Source organism: Pezoporus flaviventris, unplaced genomic scaffold (assembly GCF_033815535.1).
Source record: "Pezoporus flaviventris isolate CSIRO_AGI_PZ_B2104156 unplaced genomic scaffold, CSIRO_AGI_Pfla_v1 ptg000064l, whole genome shotgun sequence".
Taxonomy (NCBI): domain Eukaryota; kingdom Metazoa; phylum Chordata; class Aves; order Psittaciformes; family Psittacidae; genus Pezoporus; species Pezoporus flaviventris.
The window spans coordinates 753449-780616 of record NW_026892612.1 but is presented as its reverse complement, the minus strand read 5'-3'; the positions used below and the strand labels follow the sequence as shown (position 1 = coordinate 780616).

The 27168-nt window shown below is 39.3% G+C and overlaps 1 protein-coding gene across 10 annotated transcripts in view; it reads left to right on the top strand.

The window, feature by feature from the left end:
- TRPM3 (transient receptor potential cation channel subfamily M member 3) overlaps positions 1 to 27168 on the top strand; it is a 410566-nt gene that overhangs the window by 332817 nt on the left and 50581 nt on the right. For all 10 annotated transcript variants that reach the window (XM_061470789.1, XM_061470784.1, XM_061470783.1 and 7 more), the window contains exons 9-12: positions 9080 to 9152; positions 16709 to 16809; positions 18615 to 18749; positions 21383 to 21433. In XM_061470789.1, coding sequence (XP_061326773.1) covers positions 9080 to 9152; positions 16709 to 16809; positions 18615 to 18749; positions 21383 to 21433 — 360 coding nt within the window. The remainder of the gene's footprint in view (positions 1 to 9079; positions 9153 to 16708; positions 16810 to 18614; positions 18750 to 21382; positions 21434 to 27168) is intronic.

The window sequence follows — 27168 nt, the reverse complement described above, 5'->3', positions numbered from 1 at the left end:
TTTATTCACAGTGCTACTCATGTCCCTTTCTACTTATTTAAGTCATGTTATGTTTTCAGAAGGATACCTATAAATGTAGCATCTTGCCAATACTTCCAGACACCCTGTCTGTAATAGAGGAGATGGAGAAAGTGAACTACATCACATTTAGTCCACATTTCTTTCCTGAATCAGGGTGATGGAAGAGCTCAGATTACACCAAAGTTTAAATGAAAAGGCCTATCTCATCACTCAAACTCATTTCTCTCTTGGTCACTGTTTTTAACCAGTTCCAACACTGCAAGTCTACCTGGAAACACATCTGTGTTTATCATCACAGTCTGTTGATGTACATAGCCTTTTCTCTTGAGTCATTACAAGGTTGACATTGCTGTCTCAGTCTGGAACAAGAGCTAACAATGACAGGGGAAGCCAAATATTTACACTGATTTCTGTCAAATGATTTTCTGTGCACCCAGATGGCTCTTCCATTGCAGAGTTGCTGCCTTTCTTATAAGCACTGATTTTTCTGTCTTTTTTTCTTTTTTTTTTCCTTTTTTGTTCCCTGCTTTTTACCAGACAATGAGTTTATGGCAAATTATTGGATCAGACTAAAATTTAAATTGTTGTAGTGCTACCACAACACAGAAAGAGATGTAAAATTCAAAAACTTTGCAACCAACATTCAAACTCCTCCACTCATATCTGTTCCCTCTTATTTCCTCATGTGGAAGTCTCTTACTCCTCAGAATAGCAGACTACTTAATTTAGGTTTTCTCTAAACATAATTCTCTCTAATCTTTTTATTCCCTAATTTCATTTGGCCATCCCCTTTCTTCTGCAGTATTATCCATTGACTCACCTGCTCACTTTGATCTTTGTTATGCTTCTACATCAAGCAGCTTTTTCCCTGAGTTAGAGACTATTCACTGCAAGAAAAAAGGAAATGCTTTCCCCTCTTATCTGAACCATTTTGAGGTTTTGCGTAACTCATCTCCTTTAATGTTTTGTTTTATCAAACTCTCATTTTTATTTTCAGGGTAATTTTACTGTGAAATTTTCAGGTAGGCCCAGATTAATAACACTGGTCAACATGTACTCTGGAAGAATCTGCCTGTTTTGCAGGACCAGCCCATGCTCTCAAACCGTAGAGTTTCAGGTTGTATTCACAATTGCATCTGCTTTTTTGTAGAAAAGGGAGATCTTTTATCTGATTTACATAACTGAGATACATACAAAGAATTTGTGTGTTTGTTGAAAGTGAGATTTAAATACATTAAAAAAAATCTGGAGATAGCAAGGGAAAAACAAAAATCACTTTGAATTAATTTTAAATTGCCATACATTTTCTCCTGGCGTCATAGTGAAATGATGGTGAGAAACAGCTCCATGTCTAAAAGCACGAATAATCTGAAGCATTCTGAAGATGCCATGAATACAGTATGAAAAGAGAGCACACTTGGCTGCCTTCTCTGCTGTCATAACTGCTAGTCTGTTTTTTAACTGTGTCTTCAACCATGCATTGTCTAGTCAGCAGGCACTGTCAATCTGAGGTGCAGAGTATGATTTTTCTGCTTCATTGCTTGTCTCCTTCATGCCAGTGGGTAAAATGCCTTTCTGTTCGTGTGTGCACTGCACTCTCTGCTTATTTGGTGGTGGTTCCTCTTTCTATGAAATACAAGCTAAAATCTTAGTATGTTTCAGCTCACTCTTCATACTCCAAAGTGTCTGAGGTTAACCCTACTGTGAAAAACTAAATGGTCACATATAATAGAATATTTTAGAGATACCAAGTACAGCCTGGTGCTCAATAGCTATTCAAATTCAGTCCTGGGCCCTGGGCCCTTATACTAGCCTCAAACAGAAGCTCCTCCTTTCTGCGATGTTTTTGAAGTCCTGGAAAAAGTAGTGTGGTGGGAGGGAAGGACTCAGTCTTTTTGGTTAGAGAAGACATAACAAGAGTAACTGAATATGCTAGTACTTGGGAAGAATTTTTATGTCCTATGATTAGTTTCACCAAACACTGTTTTAAACTATTTCAAAACAGGTTTTTATATTAATTAGCATCCTATGACCTGGCAAATTTGCAGTTAATGCACAGTATCTGTGGCTGCTGCCCTACCTGTTGCTCTTTTTTCTCAATCTAGGGGTAAAACCAACTTCATCCATGTAGAGCACAAACCTGTTTGCAGTATAGCAGCTCATACTGATGAAGTTTTACCTTTTACATATCCAGCTAGGCCTGAATACAGCTTTCAGTTTGACAATATCTTCCCTCTTCAGCATCTGCTTGACTTTCCTCTTATCTTGTCCTTTGATTTGGCAGCTTCCATTAACAAGACCACATGTACAGATGTCCATGCATATGGCCAGCTGTGATTGTATTTCTGTTATCCCTGCATTTACATGCATACAGGATTTGGGAAGTCCAAAGTGGCAGTGTAGTATCTGTGTCTCTCAGTGTGTGAATAATTTCTGAAAGTCTGTCTGGTATTCACTGCTCTCAGGTAAGACATTATTACCTGACTTCACCTATGGAAGAGCAATGCAGTATCAGCATGGCAGCAGGAAACAACAGAATGTATCATGTTAGGTTAAACCGAGCCTGTTGAGCCAGAAACTACATGGAGGAAAGAGGAAGAAAAGGTAATCTTTCAAACACGAATTAAGCTGGTGCTAAACAGAAAGTGGAGCTTTTTTAAAACAAGTGCTTTTGGTAGAGTTTAAGGTAAGATAATATTCTTCATGCTCACCCCCCACCTTTCCTTTCTTTCCCTTTTCCCCCCTCCATCTCTGCTTTTTTTACTTGCTTGCTACTTTCCCTGCCTGAAAATCAGGCTCCTACCCTGCTGGACTGTAATTACTGCTGGCAAGTATCACAGTGTGCTGCAGTCTTTGTGCTTGCAGAGAAGGTCTGTTTTGGCTCAGTGATTTCCTAGCATATTTTCCTAGGAAAAATTAGGACACAGCTAGGACTTTTTCCTGAAAGTTAATCCTGGTCTAATTGCAATCTTCAGTAAAATCTGCAGTTAGGTAGATAGAAGGAAGACCTTTCCATGGTTTTGGGGCAGTCTTTTCCTACATTTAAGGGCAAACCTCAGGCATGTTAGTCAGGCAGGTTTTTGTGGAGACAGATGAGAGGGTGACACAGGGTTTTGAATGGTGGGTACCAACCACGTTCTCCTGAGAGGAGCCCAGAGCAGTAGAGCTGGTGGTCCTTACCTGGCTGCCCCAAGAACCTGAAGTAGCTGCTACCTATTGTACTTTGCAAGCAGATCACTATGGACGTATGGAAAGAAATACAGACATTAGAGTTAAATTTAGCAAGACTCTGGATGCCTGTTAACTCTGCTTTTGCAGCTTATTGGTGCAACCTTTATTGGTGACTCAAAAGCAATTTTGCTTGTCTGTTTCAGGTGTGTTTTCAGCTGAAGGTTTAACTCTTTCTTCAGTGCAATGCAATACAGTTTTGTATTTGTAAGGGGTGTTAACGCCAGTTTCTATTATATTTGTAAAGAGAAAGAAAAATATATAAAAAAAAGCTTTCTGTTAGAAGTCATAGTTGTTCACTGAGATGCCTCAGGCAATTACCTGAAAAGTCATTTCAAACCAATAAATACTGTGAACACCAAGCAATGAAAGGAGGAAATAAAAAAAAAAAAAATAATAATAATAAAAAAGACCAATCCCAAAATACCCAAGGTGGTATCAGAGGAACAGAAAAGATTTTTTTTTTTAAACAATTGGGTTTGACATCAACTGTTGAAACTACCAGCTACATGAAAGTAATAATGTGGTCTAAATCCCTGAGAGAAAAGAGTACTTGATTTTTTTATTTTTTCTTCTTAGAATGTAAATTTGTCTTTTACTCAAAAGAGATATCTGAGTAGAGTAAATGGCAGGTTTTTTCTCTAATACAATTCCATTACACTCAGAAAAATAAATAAAAATAAAAAAAAATTAAGATGCAGTTTGACTCAGATCAGCATAAAGAAATTTTTTCAGTTTAAACTAATATTCTTTTTTTCCCAGCAATGCAAACAAACGGCTAGTGTTAGTCTGACTAATACTGAAACATCTTATTTTCTTTTGGCAGGGTAATCAAGTCTTAAGTATGTGTTACTTTTTAAAGCCAACTTCTTGTTTGTTTTGGTTTTGGGTGGGTTTTTTTTTATAATTAAATGTTCTGGATTTCATATACACATCTTATTAGATTCGTTTTCCTTTTACTTTTTCACTGGAATTGTAGAGGGGCTAGGACTCAACAACAGGCTTAAGCAGCACACAGCAGGTCTTTTGAAAGGTGAATGGGCTCTTAGGCACTCTGCCTTCCCTTCATTTAAAGAAGACCTTCCTTTAAAGAAGACCTTCCTTTTATTTAGTTATTAATTCGGTTTCTGAGTCTTTAATTTACTGTTATTTTTGCATATCAGTGGCAGACATTCATCCAGCAAGAGGTAGCTGGCAATACAGTTTACTGACCCAGATATTTTCCTTTAGCACACCAGTTTTATACATATTAGAATATGTACACAGTAGAATCTGTAGCCCATTCCAACAGGGCTCTGTTGGACAGGGCTCTATCTGTCAGGACACTCTAGTCAGTGTCCTAGCTCAACAGCATCAATGTGGTGTTTCTCATTCTCTGCAGTGATTTACTCACCAACATACTTGTAAATGGCAACTAGCATGATATCAAATACATTTAAGACTCTTGAAACTAAATTAGTATATTGCAAACATAAAATTCTTACCTGTTAATTGGGAGAAATCACCAGAAGAACAGGTCTCCAGCAAGATGATAGACAGACATTTTGAGACCGAACAATATTTAACATTTCTAAGTGTAAAGTCTGCATAAGTACTTCAGGATCTGTCCCTATTTCCTCATGTCTCTGACTACAAATGTTAAAGGATGCTAGAAAAACTACAGGGGCTGTGAAGCAGAAAAGTAAATTCATGTTTAGAAACAGTTGCTGTCTCATCATAACTGTACTCATAAAATGCAGAAACAAAATCCATGCTTTCATTCTGGACAGGTCAAGAGAGCCTTTCACACAAGGCACTAGGATCTCATCCAGGTACAAACTGGATGCTTTTCTGTTTTGGTGTTCTATAAAGCTTGGTTATTTTCTCCTTTTATCCACGTTTGAATCTGTCAGAAAAAAAAAAACAAAAAACAAAGGGGCAGCATTTGGGGATGCATTTCCATCATTAATGAATCATTCAGGCATGAAACCAGCCTAACATAAAGCTTCATTGGATAAGAAATACAGGTCTGCTGGACATACACGGGGTTCCTCACAGGCTGTTGGTCTGGAACTCAAAACACAGCAGTGATATTCCTTAATTCCTGCTGCCTTGTTCCTGGGTCATGAACAGTTAGCGAAGAAGAACTATAAGCTGCAACTGCATGGTCTGGTAATGATCTGGCTTCGCCAGGTAAAGTACAAGTGGTGATGAGGCAAATGCTTCAGTAGCCAGCATGCTGCAGCTTTAAGCCTCATCTCCCCAAATTCATTCTGCAGAGCCATGTGTGCTGAAGTATTTTCATTTAGCTGTTTAAAAGCAAATGTCCCTATACTAAAATAATCTCTGACATCTAGTAGTGAAAGCAACCAACACATCTTGCAGAGATACGAGGTGAACAAGATACATGTGAAGAATGCTGCAGATCAGGACTAAGATTTTATCAACAGAGATAAAGATTATATTGGCAGTGTGACAATGTTGGCTCTTTCCCTAATTACAGTGCAGTCATATTTTAAATCCTACACTTTGTGAATGAACAAAAAACATGGGTCAAGCTTTAGGGCAATAGTGGAAAAAAGAAACAATTCATCTTCCCAAAACCATGGTAAACCATGGCAGGGCAAAGATCTGCCTGTAAGGTCCAGACTGATAAAAAGCTGTTTCATCAGGTTGGGAGGCAAAGGATGTTCAAAGGATAACTAGCTGTGAGAATTATTCATTTGTAGTCAGATTTTCTGCTGTGTTTGTGCAGTTTTGGCTGCTTATAAGCTCAGTCTCCAGCCAAACTTTTTTGGGGGGTTCGTGCTAAGTTCTATCTGATAGCCTCACACAATAACATTAACTTTGATTAAGCCTACTTGCTGAGCATCTGCCTGGACCAAAGGTCCGTTAATTCATAACAGGAGTGCACCCATTACAGAGACAAAGTAGCTATGGATAGTTACAGTTAACCTAAACCATAAGGAGAGGTTGAATATACCTGTTTACCACCTTAGAAGATTTTGTGTGCTCAAAACAGGCAAAAGTCCACAGTATCAGCTGTCTTTGAGCTGCTGAACTCTCAGCACTTTGGAATGAAGTATCATGATATTTTTCATTGGTTCTGTCTAAATTTCTAGTTCACTCTTGGGCATGATCCCCCAAAATGGTAATAGTTCTGGTATGAGTCTGAGCATTCTTTCTAGTTCCATCTTTTTTTCCCAGTTATTCATCTTCTTTATTTCATTAATTGAATTCACTAGGCCTCTTAATAATAAAGTAACAGTTACTATGGAAAGACATCCTTTTTATTCTAATGTAACTAAATTATATAGTTCTGTTTTATTTTTAACAGAGCAGCAATTTGTTCTGCTGAAGTGGGTTTTTCTGAGACCCTCCAGGGAGGAGGGATGAAAGAGAAGTTAGAAATTTAGGATTATATGTGGTCTGATGCATGCAAAGTGCTTCACTTAGTTTTCCTGTGGTGATAAGCTGTTCTGTGCTTGCAATTTATATGAGGCCCTTTAATTAAGCTGGAGTTCACTGAGCATGTGTTTATTTTGAGAGGTACTTTGTTCTTCCACTGAACTCCTGTTGTTCAGTATTTTTAGTCCCTGATGTGCAGACTGCTTCACCTTTGGCTTCACCTTCTCCTTCACAGAAGAAGGGTGTTTTGCTGTATGGTGGAGCCACCAAACGCAGTGATGCAAACTAGACATTCCCAGCATTAGCTGATCCAGTTGCCAGGCTGTCACACTTCTCTTCAGTGCTACAGAGATGCCTGTTGCTGCAAAAATCACGTAGGAAATTGCAAACCATTGTAAGGCTGTTATGAACAGACTGTTTTGTGACAATGCTGTATTCACCCACTTCTTGCAAGCACCTCCCAGAGCTGCCCATGAGAAGGGAGATGTTCCTCTTTCCTACTGAGTTGGGTAGGAAGGTTTTTCTCTTCCTTCGGCCTTTTAACCTGCCTGGCTTGCTGCTAACCTCTGTGGCACAGTTTGCCATGTGTGGCATGGGAAGCACATCATGAACACGTACAGTGGAGAGGCTGATCTCATCAGCTCACATTTTTATTGTGTTTCAGGATGGGACGTATATAGAAATGTGTATTTCTACCCACATGACCTGTGCCCTACAGGTCAGACAAGCAGACAGCCTGTACTGCAGGGAAAACTTCCTTGCCAGTTGTTGAGGAGATAAGAAAAAAACATCAGCAATCACTTCTCATTCTGAGGAAAAGGTGGTCAAACACTGGAGAGGCAGTTGATGCCCCAACCCTGTCAGTGGCATTTGGCATATTAAGAGGCATTTGGACAACACCCTTAATAACATGCTTTAGCTTTTGGTCAGCCGTGGTCAGACAGTTGGACTAGATGATTGTTTTAGGTCTCTTCCACCTGAAACTATTATATTCTATTCAAGTTGTGGTATGGGGATAGACATCAAGTGGTTTGCCAGAAACATCTGTAGAGTCAAGGGGGAGAGAGAAAATATAGCGTTAAAGTATAATTTTCAGTATTTATGCTTGTCTCGGGAACACTTCGAAGGGTGTAACTGGAAAACAGTCTACTTCAACTGGGGAGGACATCTAACATGAATGTTTTCTCACATTAATTTAGTCATCATCCAAATCAATTGGCTGATTGAGCTAAGCCAGTTTCTTGTTACTTCATCCAGTTTGCCTTTTCACTAACATCCTGTACTACTGTCACTGATGCCAAAATCTCTTAACCAACCTCTGAATCCCCTAGAGCTCTAGAGTCAAGCGAAGGTAGAATAGGTGCTACAGGAGGGCTACAATGAATTTCTTGGAATACACTCTGCAGAGCTATTTCAGCAAGCAAACTTAAGCTTGTCACCAAAGTATTGTCTTAGCCTTGACCACTTTATATACTTCCTTTCCCCATTACAGTACACTATTATTGTGTCATGATGTTTCCAGACATCAGATGCTGCTACAATTCAGTGGTTCTGTAGGCATAGGAGTCTAGGAATGTGGGGCAACAAATGCTGCTGAATATGAGTTCAAAATATGTTTGCACAGTTCCCAATTAAAGATAACACTTAAGAAAAAAAAAAAAGAGGATTGAAACAGTCCATACTGGCAAAAGGAAAAAGAAAAAATATAATAGGTACTCAGATCAAAATGCTTCATGAGTAAAGGAAAGACACTGATTAAAAGCTTCACAAGAAGCAGAGGCACAGGAGCAGCTACTGCCATGGCAACCAAAGGAGCATGGGGGTTTACACTTCTATATATCTTAGTGCAGTCTTAGCCAAGAGTGAAACTGGCTTGAAATAACAGCCTCCCTGTGTTCATTCTTTATGAATTGTGTATCTCATCTCACTGCTTCAGTGCTTATATCTTACAGTGATGGGTCACTGACTACCCATGTTTCTGCATGTGTTAGAAGCTTAATTCTTAGGTTATTTATCTGACTTTCTGCTATATAAAATCATGAGTTGGAATAGGTTGCTAATTTCAGTCAAAAGTATTTATTCAATGCCACATGCCATAAATAAGGTCCAGCACCAATTATATACCTAATTCCTTCTAGTAATGCATTGTGAATACTAAATCTAATGTTAATCTAACACAAAAACATTTCTTCCTCTCTAATTTCACCCTGTATCACTGAACACTTTTCTTCTATATGTTCAGTAATAAAATTTCTACAAATTTTATCTCATAAAAAATACTGTGTATTAAGTCTATTCAATATGATTCTCATAAAATGTATAAAGTAAGATCATCTTGTAGCCATCAGGACGTTTTGAGATCCAAATGCTGCTGCCCTAATTTAATTTCTTTTTTTAGAAAGTACCCTGGTTTCAATGATGATATTGTCTTTTAACATTTCAGATCACAGTATTTCGCATGGGATCAGAAGGACACCAGGATATTGATTTAGCTATCCTGACAGCATTACTGAAAGGTAATGGAATTTCACTCCACTGTGAGCCTGTATGAACCCAAATGGACTAACTCTGTTAATCTGTGCTGTGCTGAAACCTGTGTTTTTGACAATACCGATGAATTTATACTGTGAAATTGAAGCATGCTTTTTGCTCTAACTGCTTTATACAAATCCAGCTCTTTTTTTAATGTTTAAATAGCTATTGTTTTTCCTTCCTGAACTTTTATTCTCCACACACAACCACTAATGCAGTGCAAGAAACATCAGTGTTGAACCTCTCTTACTACTTGAAAAGATGCTCACAAGAAGACAGCCAAAGAACGTCTCACGCTTTTGACTACCTTGGTGTCTTGTAGAACATCCAGAAGGAGGTTATCTCCCTCTAGATAAAACTGGCACTATTGTCAAGTGAAATGATTCCTGTAGTCATCCTAGGGACGTCTAGGAACTTCATGGGATTTCTTCTACCCTCTGCTTAGCTGGTAAAGCTAAGAATTTACCTGCTGGAGTAGTAGGGGTTTTAATCTTAAGGTCTCTAAATCTTTCTAAGCCATTACATTACAATTTAAAAGATTGTCTGACAATAAATCTGCTGTTGCTACAGGTCAGTATAAACCTCGGTCTTGCAGACACACCATTTAGCCTGGCTTTCTTCAAAATAAGATACTGTTGGGTAATTTAATATCTGCTTCTGAATACAGAAACAGGTGTGATTTGAAAGGCTCTGAAGCATATGTACTTACCTAATGGATGATTACTTACCTAGGCAGTGGGTAGGAGGTTCTAGGCCTCCTTTTATATATTTCCCAAAATGGGGTTTTGGGAAATACAAATTGCGTGTATCAACCATGTTCATCTTGTTGCTGTCTGGACTGGTTTGTGCTATGTAGTACAGGCCATACTGCCCACACCTGAATAAGAGAGTCTGTGATGCCATAGAGCAGACCTGAATTTGAATCATAACAAAATAATTAATAGATTTACTAGGTATTCAAATGGTAATGAGAATTACTCTTGCTTGTTCCAGGGCTCAGTTTTATTTTCAGTTTCTTCCTGTGCAGGCATACAAAAGCTGTATGAAGAGAAAAGACAGAAGGCATCAATAACTTCAGCTAACCAAGCAGAATAGTGTTTTACCTTTTACACAATTACAGATCCCATTTCAAACGTTATTTCAAATATTTAAGACAATAACCTGAACAGGAGGAGTAAACGAGCACTGACCGCCTCAAAAGTATGATTGCAAGCTGCTAGCTACCAGCTAAGGAAATGAACTGGAATTATTCTGCTCTAGTAGTTTTTGTCTCCTTAGTCTTCTGTAGTTTTGCTTTCTCCACTACTTCTGCTCATTTCCATCAAGATAAAAGTTGTTTGAGCTGCAGGTAACATGTCTATTTTGCTACTATCCTGAGGTAACAAGTTTTGGCCATCTGCATAATTAAATTGCAAGACATTTTAGACATCCTCACACAGAAACAATATAAATCAACATGAAGTAAGAAACAAGAAATTTATTTAAAGCAAGGAATGAGAATTGCATCCATCACCAAATTCCTCTTTTCTATCCTCATGAAATATTTTAAGTGAAACTTTCATTTAATTTATCTTAAGTATAACTGAATCCTTTATTACCCTCACTGTAAAGTCTATTTACTTCATATTTGTTCTTAAGACAATCACTGGAACTATCGCTATTGATTTATATTAGTGAGATACAGATTGTCTGAAAGTTGTGATTCTACTTTGTCAAGGTATATTTCCAAAGTTTGAATCCCAGTATGGATCCCTGAAGACTTTTGCCACCTTGAAAGCTGCCTCTTAGAAGGCGAAAAAATTAGATCATAGGCCTAGGAAGGATTGCTTTCTGTTTGAAAAGTTCTTTTGCAGTATTTACTTGAGTAACTGTAGTATGGGTGCAGTCTGTGTATATGAGTAATCCCCTCTGATCTGAAATACACATTTTGCAAGTGCCTAACTGGTCCTGTTGTCTTCTTGGTAAAATAAAATTACCTTCCCTCTTCATAATAGTAGTGGAAGACATAGTGGCAAAATTCTGTTAGCTCAGAAAGTGCCTGGATCTGTGTAAGTAATTTTCACATGTTCTTTCATGATTGCCAGTCAATCTTGGTAGTCTACTGATGAGAAGCAGTGCTTGTGTCTTGCTCAAGAGCCAGAGGAACTACAACTTACACCTTATCTTCCCTGCTCTTCAGCACTTTCTGATTATAAATGTAGTCTGTGAAGATTAAATTTATCTGGTGCCTCTTGTTAATCTGAGCTTTGTGATCACAGGGAATGAAAGTCTATATAATTTTTTAATCAATGTGTGCAAAGTCAGGCAAGTTGTTTGTTCTTATTCATACCATGTCTTTGTACAAAGTTTCTGGCCTACCCTGAAAGAAATGCTGCATTTCCATAAGTATACCTCACCAGGGTGATGGATAGTTGGGTTTTCATCAAATCAAGAAATCTAAGGTGGCAATTCTGAACCACTTGTCTATTTGATTTACTAGTAACCAGATCTGAAGACTGGGTCTGAATTACCTTGAAATTCATAAATTTAGATTCAGAAATTAATCTCTTTCACCTCTTCAGAATTGTGTGAAAAGAGGGCAGAGAAAAGTATGGAACTGTGTGAGTGATTATTGGTCATCTTTTCTCAGTCTCACTGATGAGCATTTTGCAGTTCTTGCTAGCCGGTATTCAAGGCATGTACCAGCTAAATTACCAATCCCATCCTGGTGTGAGTGATTTGTTCAGCAAGTAGGAGGAGGACAAGTACTGGGAAACAGGAAGTATCATTTCCTGTTTGCTGTGTAAAATTTGTGATGAGCTAGTCTCTCTTTAAACCAGCCATCAGGCACACTGCCAATGCAGGAACTTTCACAGACCCCAAACCCTGCACTGAATGTGAGACATTATTTCCCTGTTTGTTTTCATGAGTCATTTGTTTAATCTTGTCAGCAGATCTATCTTTCTTAGAAGTGATTTCCAATAAACTAGGAAATGGCATCCAAACTGGTTATCAATTTATATTGAATGGCTGTCACAACAGCATATGGCTTGTGAATTCCTTTAAAAAAAAACAAAACAAAACAAAACAGTTCAAGAGACATGTAAATGTGGGAAGTTTCCAGTTGCATGAATTTATAGCAAGTAAATTTATTGATACAGATTAACTGTTTGTGCTCTCTTAACTTGAACAGTTGGAACTCAAAAATTAATTGATTTTGTCCTTTTGCAGCTGCTAACTGAGCAGAAGGCATATGACAGGGAAGTTAAAGACAGCATATGGAGATGTTCTAAAATATAATTGGTTTGGAGTGGCATCAAAAACCCTAGTTCACAAAGCTCTTACAATGTCTGGAACGCCAGACATGTTTCAGCTGGTGCTCTAAAAGCTTTCCCAGTGCAATTGCCAGCACCTGGAAAGAGTTGCTGTGTGGTATATGGTAGTATTAATACCATGCAACCCTCTGAGATGAGCTGTGTCAAGCTAATGCAGATCTGATGTCTCTGCATACTTTCCAGCCTGTGAATAAGTCATGATTCATGCCAATTGAACAGTTACCATGCAGTATCAGATGGTCTTAGAAGACATTGTGATGGTCTGCCAACCATGAAATTGCTGACACGGAAGATTTTAGAGTTAGGCCAGATATCTGGTTACTGCCCTTATAACTGTTGGTGCTACCTGCTTTGTTATTGTCAATTGATTTGCTGAATGCCAGGAGGATGCCTGTAGCAAATACAGCCTTTTCACCAAAAAGTTGCTGAAACACAAGACCTGCTGAGATGTAGAACAGAAAGTAAATTTGTGTTGCTACTTTCTATAATTACTTATTTTCTTTAAGTGATTATTCAAAGAGGACACTAGCATGCTTAGAAGCGCTGTGGAAATGAGTCTCCAACAACCTTTTTGTGTCTAGATAGATCAGTTTTGTGTCATTTCAGCTTTGAAGATTCTGAGCACTAGTTGTCACAGACTATCCCAAGAGAATCCTTTAGAGGTTTAGATTGATCACAGTAAACTTTAGCCAGTATACAAAAGCCTGTAGTCATATCTCTTCAGTAATCTGGGATCCTGCAAGGACACAACACTAATAGTCTGACATGTACCTTGGCTCACCTAGGGTACCAAGTCAAGTTTATGATCCCAGGCTTTATCATCAAGGACTATTGCATTTTTTGATAGACAGTATGACTTTTCACCAGAAGCATCTATGTAAGATATCCAAGCATTCTTTATGCCTAAGAGCATAAAGTTAACATCTGCAGAAACTAACAGCTGATTCAGATCACCTTGTTCATTTAACTTTGCACCATCCTTGCATTGTCTATCTATATTCAGAAATATCTTTACTGAAATAAAATATTGCCAGTCAGTGCACTGCATTCCAGGTTCAACTATTCTTCTACAAAGAGAGGAAGGCAAGGAAGAGTCCCACTGCAGACATTAGTCTTATAAAACATTCTTTTGAGGAACATATCTCAGGCCCAGTCAGGCATCCGAATACTGAGTAAATATTACAGAGACGGTAGTCAAAGCGCCTAAAACACTGTTTAAAGCAGTAAGTATATTACAGTAATGAAAAAAAAAAACCACAACTAAGCAGAGAATCTTTCCAAGAGACAAAATGAAACAGAAATATACAGAAGTGCTAATTTCTCATTACTGACAGTGTTAAGGGCCTAAGATGTGGGTCCCGTGTGATCCCATTATTGCAATAGGTTATTAAGTCTACCTTATTTTTTGATTTCCCAAATATTCATTGGCTTTGATTTGAATACATTACAGGGACACTCCTGTGTGAGATGATTCCTCTAAGAGGTCACTACTTGGATTCTTCTTAATGATTCAAATCCATGTTCTTTGGCATCGAATGCAAAGAAATGATTGAAAGGAGACAGTATCTTAAGAAAGCCCACCTCACATTTATTCTAGGGAGATTTTCTTGTATTAATGGAATTATTTTTACTTCTTAATACTTGATAGAATTCCATCTGAAGTATCCTGAATACTTTTTTTTTTCATTTGAGTCAAAAGTCATCAGTTCATCCTGGAATAAAATTGATTAAATGGCTTCCACAGCCCATATGCTGCTCTGCACAAACTTCTGTAGCTTTTATTTTTCTTTTCCTCTCGGGTAATGCCAGTGTAACCACATTCACCTGAAAACCACAGAGGGGAGGCCAGAAAGAGGAGAAAGATGCAAGGTTTTTGCAGCAGCAAGCCTCAGTCTGGGAGCAACCATGCCCCTATGGCTTTCTTTCCTCTCTGCTTGGTGTTTGGGGTAATAAGCATGCTCAAAGAAAACATTCTGATGAACTGTGGGGCTTGAGGGCTTTTCTGGAGATGCAGCCACCCCTGCATACCCATGCCAGTTGCTCTTTCACATGATCAGATCCACCAGAAGACCCTGTGGTCATCCAGCAGCCAGGTCCTTCCTAAAGCATGAAAAGGCACAGGAAGGCCAGGCTTCTTGTCACAGACTGGGGACAGAAGGTGTTCACCTGCCTTCTCTATTATTTGGCTTGAGTTTTATCTGAAGTGGGGGCAGTGTAAGTAGCCCAGTTCCTTCCCCAGGTCCATCTGATCTACTCTTGAGCCAAAATAGTTTCTAACCAGGCTGCATCCTTGGCTACCCAGACAGCATGCTGTGGTCAGTTTAGGAAAAGCAGGAGATGGAGCTTCCCTATCACACGTGCAAAAAGGTACCAGGCTGAGGGATCGCCATGACTGTCCCTGGGTTTTGGAGTTCATGCATGTGCCTCTTCCACTGCTCACCAGAGAGCTTGCCTAGGCACCTGCAAAAGCTCTCACTTCTGCAGGCGCATGGGTAGAAAGAGGATCCAATGACATTTTGAGAGGATCTGTTGTTTGCTTCAGAAAGGGGGAAAACTATTTGCTCTCTGTATTTAACTTACACTATTTTACCCACTGCGGGTAGTATTTTTCTGTTTTTATAAATATAACTGCAGAGACATCTTTGCCCTTCCCAAAGGTAAATATTTTCTGTTCTTGAATGTTGCATGTTGCTTGTGTAAGAAACTCAGAAAAGTTCAGATGTTGTCGGCATCCCCCATGAAGTCTCTTGTGAGAGCTTTTGTCTGTGTCTTGTTATATAGTAATGAGAAGCTGAGTCCTACATACTTCTTAGTCATAGAAAAGTCTTTTACTGTTTTTCTCTTGTTTTGTCTTCTTCATTTCTTTCTATCGTTCTGCTCCTGCATCACCTACCTTTTTATCAGAGCTCATTTCTGTCATAAAATGAAAGTGGATGATCTGCAATCCAGCATCTCCCAAATAATTACTGCAGATACTGCCAAGTATTCAGCAAAGTTTCGTGGCAGTGAACTGGCTGAAAAGTTGAGAGTTACAAAATCAGACTGTAGGATAAGTTTCCCAAAGGTCTGCTGACCATATCCTTCATAGAACATTTCAGTGGCCAGAGTTTACATTTTCTGTGCCTCCAATTTCAGAATCCACTTTCAGCTGGAGCAGTGTGTGGTTTTGAATAGTACAAAAATGGGAACAGAAGCAATGAAAAGCTCTTGTTTATCCTCACTTCATGATACCAGTACAAAAATTAATAAAGACAAGAAACCAGTGGAGATATGAGGCCTTTAAAAAATGAGCCTCTATACAATTGCCTGATCTCTGCAAGCAGCTGTGTAGTCAAAAGTCGAAGAGCCCTTTATTTATTTGGTTGATCAGTTCATTTGGGCCAGTTCTCCCTAAGACACTGAAGCACAAATACTGTTTTATTGTTACAAATCGGCTAATAACAATGAAATCCTTAGTGAAACATTACAAAAGCACAGCAGGGCATGAATGTCCCACAGAGTACATTAAAACTTCAGGGAAAAACATAACCTGCCTTCCAAAAAAGCAAACAGCTCCAAATGCACCTTATCTGCATAGTTTCTTATTTAATTTGAAAACATTATACCTTGACAACAGCTTTATAACATGCTTTCTTACGTGACTATTGCATGTGTGAAGGGAAATTTGGCCCACCAAGACCCATCATAGAGGAGAAATTCCCATGCTTGTACAGGATCCCCACCTTATCAGATGGGAATGCATAAAATGTGTATAAAATGCACAACTCTTGAAATCAGTAGGTCTGTGTGAGTTGAACCTCTTCAGAATTGCTAAATGCGGAAGTATGTGTGTGCTCATATGCACATGTGTGCATGCGCATATTCTGCCCATGGATCAGTATCCCACCTGGGTTCTGCTCTTGCTTCCCATTCAAGAGGAGAGAAACCAGTTCACTCCACTGCAAGCTACATCTTCTGATGTCATGTCTACCTACTGTATTTTTCAAGGGGCATGTGAGGAAAAAATTAACATTCATGAGACCATCTGAGAAGCATGGATTCAGATTTGATAAACAGTATTTTATTTCAGGGACAATGTAAGGCTTTGTTTTAATATTTATCAGTTGCAGAAACGACATGGACATCTGTGAGAGGAATTACCATGGTGGTCTGTTGGCTGAGTCTAAAGTATTTCTTGTTTCTTTTTTCTCCTTCTCTCCTCCCTGCACCCCTGTATGTATACACAGGAGCTAACGCGTCTGCTCCCGACCAGCTGAGCCTAGCATTAGCGTGGAACAGAGTAGACATCGCCCGCAGTCAGATCTTTATTTACGGGCAGCAGTGGCCGGTACAGTATATATACAGCATCTTCTACTGAAACACTTTAAACGCTACTCAACATTAAATCCATTCTGTTGGCAGCGGTGGTTTAACACAGTATAGAATATACTGAGTCATGCTCCCAGCCAAACACGAAGTCCCCGTTCACAGCTCTTGGAGGCAGGCAGTTCCAAAGACATTAATGTGTTTGCTTGTTCAAGGAAATAGTGACATCTAGCGATGACTTAGCACTGAGAGACCACAGCTTTAAAGAAATGGGAAGCAACACTTTTACACTATCAAATAATGATTCTGAAAGCTGAGAAAAGTGAGCGTCTGTTTACAGCCGTGTTACAGTGTGAGACTATAAACTAATGGCAAGGCAAAATTTCTTTTTGCTCTTCAAGCAATGCTTTTTACATAGAAATACTGAATTTGATGATGATCACATGTCCAAATATGCTGCACAGATGCTGGAGGTCATCAAATGGACCACAAGAGCTGATCAGCAATGTTACTGCAGGAGTGCTGTGGCTCCAAACCTGAGCTGGTGTTCATTTCATGGCCAGTGCTGCTCTGCATTGATCTGCCTGTTTCACAGCTGCCCCGTCCTATGCTCCAGCTGCCAGTTGTGGGGACAGGCTGCCTGGCCAACACTGTTCCCTAGGGGCCACATGGGCAGAGCTTCTCTGCAGCGGTAGGAGGGCTGTAAATAGAAAGTATATTGAGTGCTGTGTGGGGCAGAGGAGGAGGTCGACTCCCAACTTGTGCTGCAATTTCTACAGTGGTGGTTGTCAACCAGAAATAAAAAAAAATCCAAGCAGGACTCTACCTGTAGCTCCTTAAAGCCTACCATGCCTTCATTCAGAAGGTGTAATTGGATCATAGTATTCATTAGTGTGACATTTATTTTGCCACCATCATGAAAATTTCATAGGCTATCATTAGATGAGCATTTACAACTCCCCACAGAAAAAAAAATAACAAAAGGAAAAGCTGCTGTTTAAATATCCTTGCTTTAAATGCAGTGTTTGGAGCTCACTACCTCTTGAAGCTAGTTTAAAAAAACCTTGCCTTTTCAGTTATGGAGTGAGTTATTTATACAAAAATATACATATGGACTTTTTATCTTGTCTTCAATATTGGGCATAATTATGCATCAAAACACAGGAAGGATTTTAATGCTTCTAAACTGTCCTTATCATTATCACTCTATCACCACATTATAGGAAAAATTTGCATGAATGCTGCAAGCTGAAGTAATTTCACAAACTAAAAGCTGGAAGTATGAGATAATTTCTCATCCTTCTGACCTCCCCAACCTACAAGAGATAGAAAATGAGAGACTTGCATAAAAAGACTTCTTACATTTGGCCCTTCAAAGAAATGGTGAAGCTATTTATGCTTCCTGGGTGTCAAAGTTTCCCTGAGGTTCCACACCATGAACAGGAAAAAGCTAGAATTAAAGTGAGTGTGCACATAACAAATATGCCCCATATAAATAAAATTTTGATAAGGAAAGTGAAAAATAAGGATAATAATGAGATGATGAATAGTGTGAAGGTGTGGTCACCAATTTCCTGAGTTCTAGTTCCTTGGTCCTACTCTAGATTTCCTAGGGTATGTAAATCTTAACACTCTGACACTCATTTTTGAAATGCTGCCCTGAATCAGAGAAACAATGGAGACTAAAACTGTGATTATCCCAGTTTAAGCTAGGAAGAGCAATCCTCAGAAATTTGTCAGGATTTCCTCTTATGCCAGAGTGATGGGACCAGCTGGATACAGCCTACAATGCCCAGGAACAGCCTGAATTAATCGCTTGCTTTGCAGGTGGGCTCCCTTGAGCAAGCAATGCTGGATGCACTGGTGTTGGACAGAGTGGATTTTGTGAAATTACTCATAGAAAATGGAGTAAGCATGCATCGTTTTCTCACCATCTCCCGGCTAGAGGAATTGTACAATACGGTAGGGCCAACCTAAGGCAAATTTTCTATCTCTATATTCATTGTTGTAGCTCCCACTCATATTACAACAACAAGATGATGCATAAAGCAGCCAATATCTGTTGCAGGAATATTCCGTGTTAGAAGTCCATATTGTCTGTTAGTTTTGTCTCTCATGTAATTGAACATGCTGTGTCTTGCCCACCTAATCTGCCATATGTATTTTTTAAGACGTGGAGGAAGCCCCATGCAGTACCAGCTGATTTCTGGTCATTGTAACTCCAGTATGACAGACCTGAGATTTAGGCAGGTGGCACTGGCTGGAAAACAGTTACTGGTGACTTAGGACATTTAGGAGGTGATAGATGACTCCTGACAGTATAAGCCATTATGGTTTAAGAAAAATCTTGCAACTGTTAATCAAATTCAGCCACTAGAAAACAAATAGGCATAAAATTCTTGGGGTAAAATTATTAATTTGAAGGTGAAATGCAGTGATTTCAGGAGGTCTGTTACAGTGAAGGACTTCTCCATGTCCTCACCAAATGTTACAAAAATGATAGTTTTGACTCTTAAAAGCCTGTTTGAAAGTTTTATATCTTTGCCTTTAAAATGAACATAAAACCACCCAGGTTCAAATTGCTTCTGAGTTCTCTCAACTGCAAAACACATTCTAGCATTCACATCATTATTGCCTACCAAGAGGAACCAGTAAGTTGGAATTGCTAAGCGGTATGGAAAAATTCTGAGAGCATTATCTAGTTCTTAGTTTTGATAGTTCTGTCTGTTGGAGAGAGCTTGTAATACAGTGCATAGCCCTACTCAGAAATTTTTTTTTCTGCCAGTACTTTACAAAAGACCTGCCATCATAAGCTGTCACACTGGACTGTTATCCAGAGATAACAGAAGTCAGTTTTGGTGATGATGATGACCAGAAGTCAGTCTTTCAAAAAATATCAAATATGAAAAGAACTCATTAAATCTGTGCAAAATATAAGGGAACAGGTATCCGCTCTACCCTTGAGACAGAATTGCATCTGATCTTTGATTGGCTTAAACTTGGCCTATCAACTAGCATGTATCTATTGAGAATAGAAAGCCTACGAGCTTTCTTACTACAGAGATAAGCATTGTAGTGCCTGTACTAAAACCAGTTCTTACAGGGAATAATTTAGAAGAAAGCTTTCAGTTCCACTGCTTTTTGAACAAATTTATTGTGACCTAAGAAAGCACCATAAATTATTTATGCAAGATTTTCGAAAGATAGAGGCTATGAAATGCCTAAACTACCGACTTTGATATATGACCTAATGATTCCATAATAGCCTTAGCACCAAAACAATTACAAAGCCAATTAAAAAATACTAGGTTACAATACAAGCCTAAGTTACAATACAATGACCTAGAAGATTTAAACCAGTGAATTTGACTTCTGCTGTGGCAAATTTGTAAGAATACAATAAAGAATAGAATTAATCAAACGAGGGGATCAGTTTTATGTTAAAGAAGAGTTTCTCTAGGAAAATGTTAAACCTTAGTAATCTGTTGCCATTTCTGAAGCCAACATGCAGGAAAATAAGTGTGTTGCACTTGGCTCACCTGCTTTTGCAAAACTGTTTTGACAATATTTGAAAGCCTCAAGTGTTATTCAAGAACTATAGCTATCATGGCATAGAAGATATGGTGTACTTGCGGTTAAAAAACTACTTGAAGGATAGAAAACAGACAGTAGGAATACATGGTTTGTTCTCACCACAAAATGACATTATGACCAGGCTCATCCAGGACCCTGTCCTGGGACCACTGCCTGTTTAGAGATGATCTGAAAAATAGTAGCTGCTGAAGGGTCAGTGTTTGCAGGTGATTTAGCATCACTCAGGGTAGGCAAATCTGAAGTTGAGTATGAAGAATCACAAAAAAGTCTCATCATGCTCCGTGATTGGGTTACATAAAACTCAGTCTTGGCAAGTACAGAGCAATGTATATATGGAAACACTGACTCTGTACATGCGCAGTGGTCTCATCTATCATCGGTTACAGGCAAAGAGACCTCCCATAAAAGTGTCTAAAAATATCATCAAGTCAAAAGCACAGCAGAAAAGAAATATACGAGTTCAATTGTAGGAGTCTCCTGCAGAAAGTTTTGCATATCAAGTGGAGACAAAAGAAGACAACAAATTCACAGACTGTGCAATGCTGTTAGTGGCTTTCAGACAAGAGATCCCAGATGAAATGTCAGGCTCCAGGGCTCTCTGAGCCACCAGCAGTAGAACTGGAGATCCTGAGTGCAGGAGGGCTGACACTGAAGGAGCTGGTTTTCCTTCCGCTGTCTCCTAGAGGCTGTGCTTGTTGTGCTGGGTTTCTGCTTTGCCTAAGCTAGGAGACTAATTTGATATATAGGGCCTTAGTTTTCATTGTGGTAGTTCTTGCAGTTTCCTTACTGAAGGTTTGTGAACAAAAGAGAAATCAGGTGAAATAATGCTCTTGTGATATTTAGGTTTGTTGGGGTTTTTTTGACTGATAACACTGTATAATTGAAGTGATCTCAGCTGCCTAATTTCTAAACAACTAAGGTGAGAAAGCCTGTTTAGCATTTACATCTTGCCAGTCTTTGGACAATATGAATTTTTTTTATTCTTTATTTGTCCTTTGCAGAGACATGGACCATCCAACACTCTGTATCATCTAGTCAGGGACGTCAAAAAGGTAAGAGTCCAGTAGACGGTAGGTTGGAGATAATGTTGTGATTGCTTTTTATAGCTAGACACAATCTCTGCTTTGCATGAGCTTTCAGTGAGAGCCTTCTATTTCCCCTGCCATTACAGTATGTCCTGTTTGTATGTACCAAATACAATGTTTTGGCATACAAAGCACAATTAGCAAGTTACTTGGCTTGCTTTCTCTGTGGTTTTAGATGCTTGGGTGGTAGTGTTTCTGCTAGCATAATTGTAGGCTCTTACATACCGTGTGGATTTATGCTGTTATCTGTATTTTTCCATACCTGCAACTTTTGTCAAAGCTTACTTCTATGTTGTTAGTTTACTTCCAAGCTTGTAAATAGCCCTTATGCTGTGCTGGATCCTGTTGAAACAGTTTTTTGTTCTGTGTTTCGTAGTATATTGTAGCCATCTTCCTCAGCAGAAAAAAAACTAAAAGAAGCAGTACAGCTTTCCTCTGCACCTCTTATCAAGTTAATTTCAAGCATCTTGAATTATAAAGAGTTATTAAAAGGACAGGACAGAAACACAGAAAGGCATAGTGACAGGAAGGAAATACGAAGTACCTTTAGCAATGTGTTGGATGAAAAGTGTTACAGCAGTAGCAATGGATGAAAATCCCTTATCCTCTAAATATGCGGATCAAGTAAGGAGATTGAGTCTGCAGCTGACCTTATCAGTATGTACAGATTACAACCTTGCACATTACATATATTGGACCTCACAGGTAACATGCTTGAGAAAGGAAATTTCTGTACATGGGACTAGATAGAAGATTGAAAAAGGAATGGAGATTTTTTGTAAGAGCACAGGTTTTGGTGGTTTCTTATGTCCCTGACAGCTGAGCACAACTGAGGGCAGCTAGGGGAGGGGAGTGGCAATGTTTCATAAATCATCTTTCTCTTAAATAATGCTGCAGAATTATCAGTAGTTATGTTTAAGGAGGTTCTGGTCATTTTCTTTGGTTAGCACGTTCCATTGCATCATTGTTCAACTACATGTAGTATATTAAGTGACCACTGGAAAGTGTGGAAAGCCTACAGAAGAAAATGAAACTGTTCTTAACACATAAGTCCCCTTGGATGGAGCAGAGTAAAGCTAGAATGCATTTAGGCTGGCTACTTCTCTTCAAGCCCAAATTACCAGAATATTTTTTTCATACTAAATATGCAGTTACTTATGTGCCTTCAAGAGTTTGAAACAAGCATTATTTGCCTTCTTACTTTAAAATATATTTTTCAAAATCTTTGTCTCTCCCAGGATCACCTTTCCAAGTCCTCCTTCAAAGGTGTAGCAATGTGTATGTGGGGTAACTAAATAATATCTTTTTCTGAGTCCCTAACTAAGGTTTTTAAAGATCTTGAAAAAAAAAGGCATCAAAATAAGCAAAGATTATCAGAACTCATAGGAACATACTGATAGACATTGGCAATAAACCTGCACTATGTTCAATGACATTATTTATTCCATGGTGATTGCTAAATGTTTGATGATGGTCATTTTTCCATAAATTCATCTTTCTTTCCTCTGTTCATATGTGAAGTCTCCAGTAATTGCCACTGCATGAAGTCAATGTGCACTCTCATGGGAAAATAGTTGAGAGCTTTAAAAACAGCTGGGTGCAGCCCTCTAGTACCTTCATCAGAAAAATGCACCTCTGGGCCTGTATTTCTCATTTTGTCACTGGTTGAGAAACAACCACAGTTCAGTCAGAGAAAAGTGACAGCACCATAGCCCTGATATCTGAGCAGATTCCTTACCAGGCAGCTAAGCTGTAAATCAGTCAGCATATCTAACAACAGTTTAAAAGAAAACACCTCCTTGGAAATAACTTCTTAATGGACATCACTGTATGATAGTCAAGTGTCCCACCATGCATGAAAACCAGACCACCTGCTGATGCTAGCTTTTTGAGTTTATATCTATTTTGATGCCAGTTACCCAGCCTCTCTGGTCTAATTACAGTATCACAAAATATAAATACAAAAATGTGACGTGTCTCCTTGAGACAACACTTCATGCATATGCACACTCTGTGCTTTATATGCATACAACCCAGTTTTAAAACCTGCACTTTATAAAAGGGCATATGCTACAAAAAAATAATTATGTCTGCATCAGTGTGAATTCTCAAATAGAAAATGCATGCTTACAAATTATAGAAGCACTATTTAATTTATTACTATTGTATTACATAGTCATATAAATCACTAGGAATTTGTTTGTTTGTTTCTTGGGGAACTGCCCTGCCTGCTTAATAAAGCAAAAAAAAATTGAACCTTAGGAGTCACCACATCCTGTTTGTGGCAGCTTGTAGACTCGTATGTGTGCATGCACACAGGCGCACACAAAAAACATAGAAGACAACAATTTATTTTCTCTTTGGATATCCAAGTATTGCTGTGAAGACTGTTAGCCCGGGCAGCATATTGGGAAGGCCTGGAGACAGTCTTAAAGAATTTACGGCTTTAGACTGTAAATTTAGTTGCTTTAGAGACAGCTGTGCGCATATCTCTTTTAGATCCTCTCTGTTCCATAACTACATACGGAGACAGTTCTGCCTGCACCGTTTGCATTGTGGCCTTTTTGACATCCCCTCTCAAGGGTACAGAGCTTAACATAGACGGTTAACTTCCTTCCCTAGACGATACAAACCAATATACCCAGCCTGAGCAGGAAGAAACCCTGACCCTGTTCGACGTCCTGTCTGTAAGTGAAGGTTGCCCTCTACAGGTTGTTTTTAAAAAATCCTTCCTAGCTGAGCTGGGAGATGAAGATCAGTAGAAATTACCAGATACTTTTTCTTTAATTCAAGAATTGTATATAATCAATATATCTTAATACCACCCTGGGGTGATGCAAGTTTTCAGAGTTTAGTTTGGACTGCCACTGTCTGGCTACATTTCCAGAGAACTAACAAGCAATATAGAGAATTTTGAAAGTACTCTTTTTCCCTCAGAATGCAAAATGAGAGGCTTGATACCTGCAGAATATAAAAATGCACTTCAAGTGAAAAAATACTGTAATTGGTTAGCTGCAGCGTAAAGTTGAATTTTCTTCAGGAAAAGAACAATGCATTAGCACTGAAAAGCTTGTCCGAACATAGAAGGTTAGTGGGTAATTAATCAGAGTACCTGTCATACTCAGAAATCAAACTTTCTCTGTCATTCCATCACCTTAGCTGTACTAGTATTAGCCCATCCAAATTTTTTACTTCTTGCAGTGGTTCTGGCCTACTTGCACTGCTGCACTTCATTTACAAGCAGACTCACCGCTGCCAGGGTAATTTGAGGTGTCTGCTGATACAGCAAGTGCTTTGGCACATGCATAACTCCTCACACAAGGGTGGTCCCATTAGCTTTAGTAGACTGCTCACTTTGGAAAAGTAATTGTGTGTTAGCATGGAGCCATTCATATGCATGTGTCTATAATGTGTATTTCTGCTGTGAATTTGTGAGGGTTTTTTAGGAAAATCTTTCAATATTATAGTGGGAGGTTTAGACACAAATTTTATTTAAGTTACTGTATTGGAAATTTTTTATCTAAGTTCCTTTATTTAATTTTAGAAATCAAAACTTCATCAAGAAGCTAACACATGCTGATGCCTGTTGTTCTCTCTTAATTGTTCAAGTATTTTTTGCCACTTAATAGTATCAAAGCATTCAGTTTTAGTGTCTTGCATAAAGACAGCAGGAGTCTGTTGAAGAACTACAACACTGTTTGGAGCTACAACTCCCACTTAGCAGTGCCATCATCCTTGTTCTAGTAAAACTGTCAGTGCCTTAAGCATTATGGAGAGAGAAGAATAGGGGAAAAACAAAAAACATAACAATTTCATTTTTAGATTTACGTAATTTTTCCTTAAACAGTTCAAAAATAAAATGTCAGCATTCAAATAAACTAATATGCATTCCTGCAAATCCTATCCACCAGATCAGCCAAAAAGTAGGACAGATGCAAAAGTGTATGCTAAGGGATATTGCTGAAGGACAGTTGGCAGATCATCTTTTGCCACTAAATTAGTTTGATCTTCTGTCCCTTTGAATCCCAGCCCATTGCTAGGCATGGTACACCATAGCACTACCTCCCTCTCGCCTTCCTCAGCCTTTCAGTGTGCCCTTTGTACTGTAGTGAGCAGGGAAGAAAACAATCATTGCTCTTCCTGGCTGAAGTGCAGTAGGAAGGAAGATCTTTGCATCCACTTCATCTCTTCTGCAGAACCAGTTGCCATCTGCTCTCCATTAGTGTTTCTCTATTCTGAATCTAATAAGCACATCTGCAGAGAAGCCAGGCAGATATCTGCAAATATGCAGATATTTCCAGCAAGACATAACAGTCATAAAATTGCTCTAATAACTAACCTTCTTTTGATAACCACATAAAAAGAGCTACAGGCTAACTGTAAGCTGTGCTGTATATCATTACAGGAAATGTGATTATTTTATTACAGTGCACCGAAAAATTTTAAAGCTAACAATTACAATTTCCTAGTCCTTCTGCAATGTTGGCTATACCAGTTAATTTTTTACTAATCTCTTTTTCTAAGGCTACTGCTTGCAGTTCACAGAAGTCTTATTTACCTCACTTTCCACCTTTAATTTGTAGTCACATCTCTTGCACAACATACAGTACAGAGAAGGATCTGTAAATCTACAGGGTTCTTAATGACAACTCTAGATCTAGGTGACCTATTCACAGTTTGCCAAATCATGCCTTCTTTTCTCGTAGGGAACTGATTTTTGGACCATAATGGTCATCCAAACAATTCAGAGGCAGTGATGTAGAGAAGGAGGCAAACTTCGATTTGGGGGCATTCCCTTCCCATTATCCCTTTCCTCCTGTAAAGCAATCAGAGCTGTCCTTGTGGAGCTCCCAAGGCAGGGAACAGAAGAGCAGATGTGCCCCATGCTAGGGTTTTGTTCTTCCATCGCTGGAGATCCCCCAAGAGCACTTCACCAGCACATCCATGAGACCAGACCAGCCTGAAGTTGTTCTGGCCTGCTTGGTGTCTCAGAAGCTTACTGCTTCTGGAGAATAAAAATGCCCAGCTGTCCTGGGTTCAGCAGTAGCAGTCATGTTTTTCCTTTGTGTTAGCTGGTGCAGCGCTGTGTTTTGACTTCTAGCTTGAGAACAGTGTTGGTGAAGCCGATGTTTTCGGTTGTTGCTAAGTGATGTTTACCCTGACCAAGGACTCTGTGAGGCTCATGCTCTGCCAGGGAGGAGGGGAAGCTGTGAGGAAGCAGAGATGGGGCGCCTGACCCGGGCTAGCCGGGGAGGTATTCCATACCACAGCACGTCATGCCCGGGGTGGGGGGTAACTGGGAGTTACCCGGAAGGACAGGGGCTTCCGGGTGGAGCTCGCTTTCTTGGCCGGTGGTATCGTATTCTCTTCCCTTGTTATTTTCCCTTATCATTGTTTTAGCTGATAGTAGCGGTGGTGATTTGTTGCTGGACTGTTCCTGTCTCAACCCGTAGGAGTTGCACTCTCTCGATCCTCCTCCCCGTTCCTCCGGGAGCAGGGAAGGGGAGAGCCCCGGTGCGGGGGGGGCGGGAGACGGACACGGACCTCGATTGTTGTCAGCTCGGCACACTGGGAGTGAGTGAACAAGTTACCTGACTGGGTTTAAACCACGACACCAGCTAACTGAAAGGCAGACTCAGATTTGTATGCAGTAAGAGACAATCTATTACTGAGAGCTTTCTTCAAAGCTTTGCAAGCTGTAA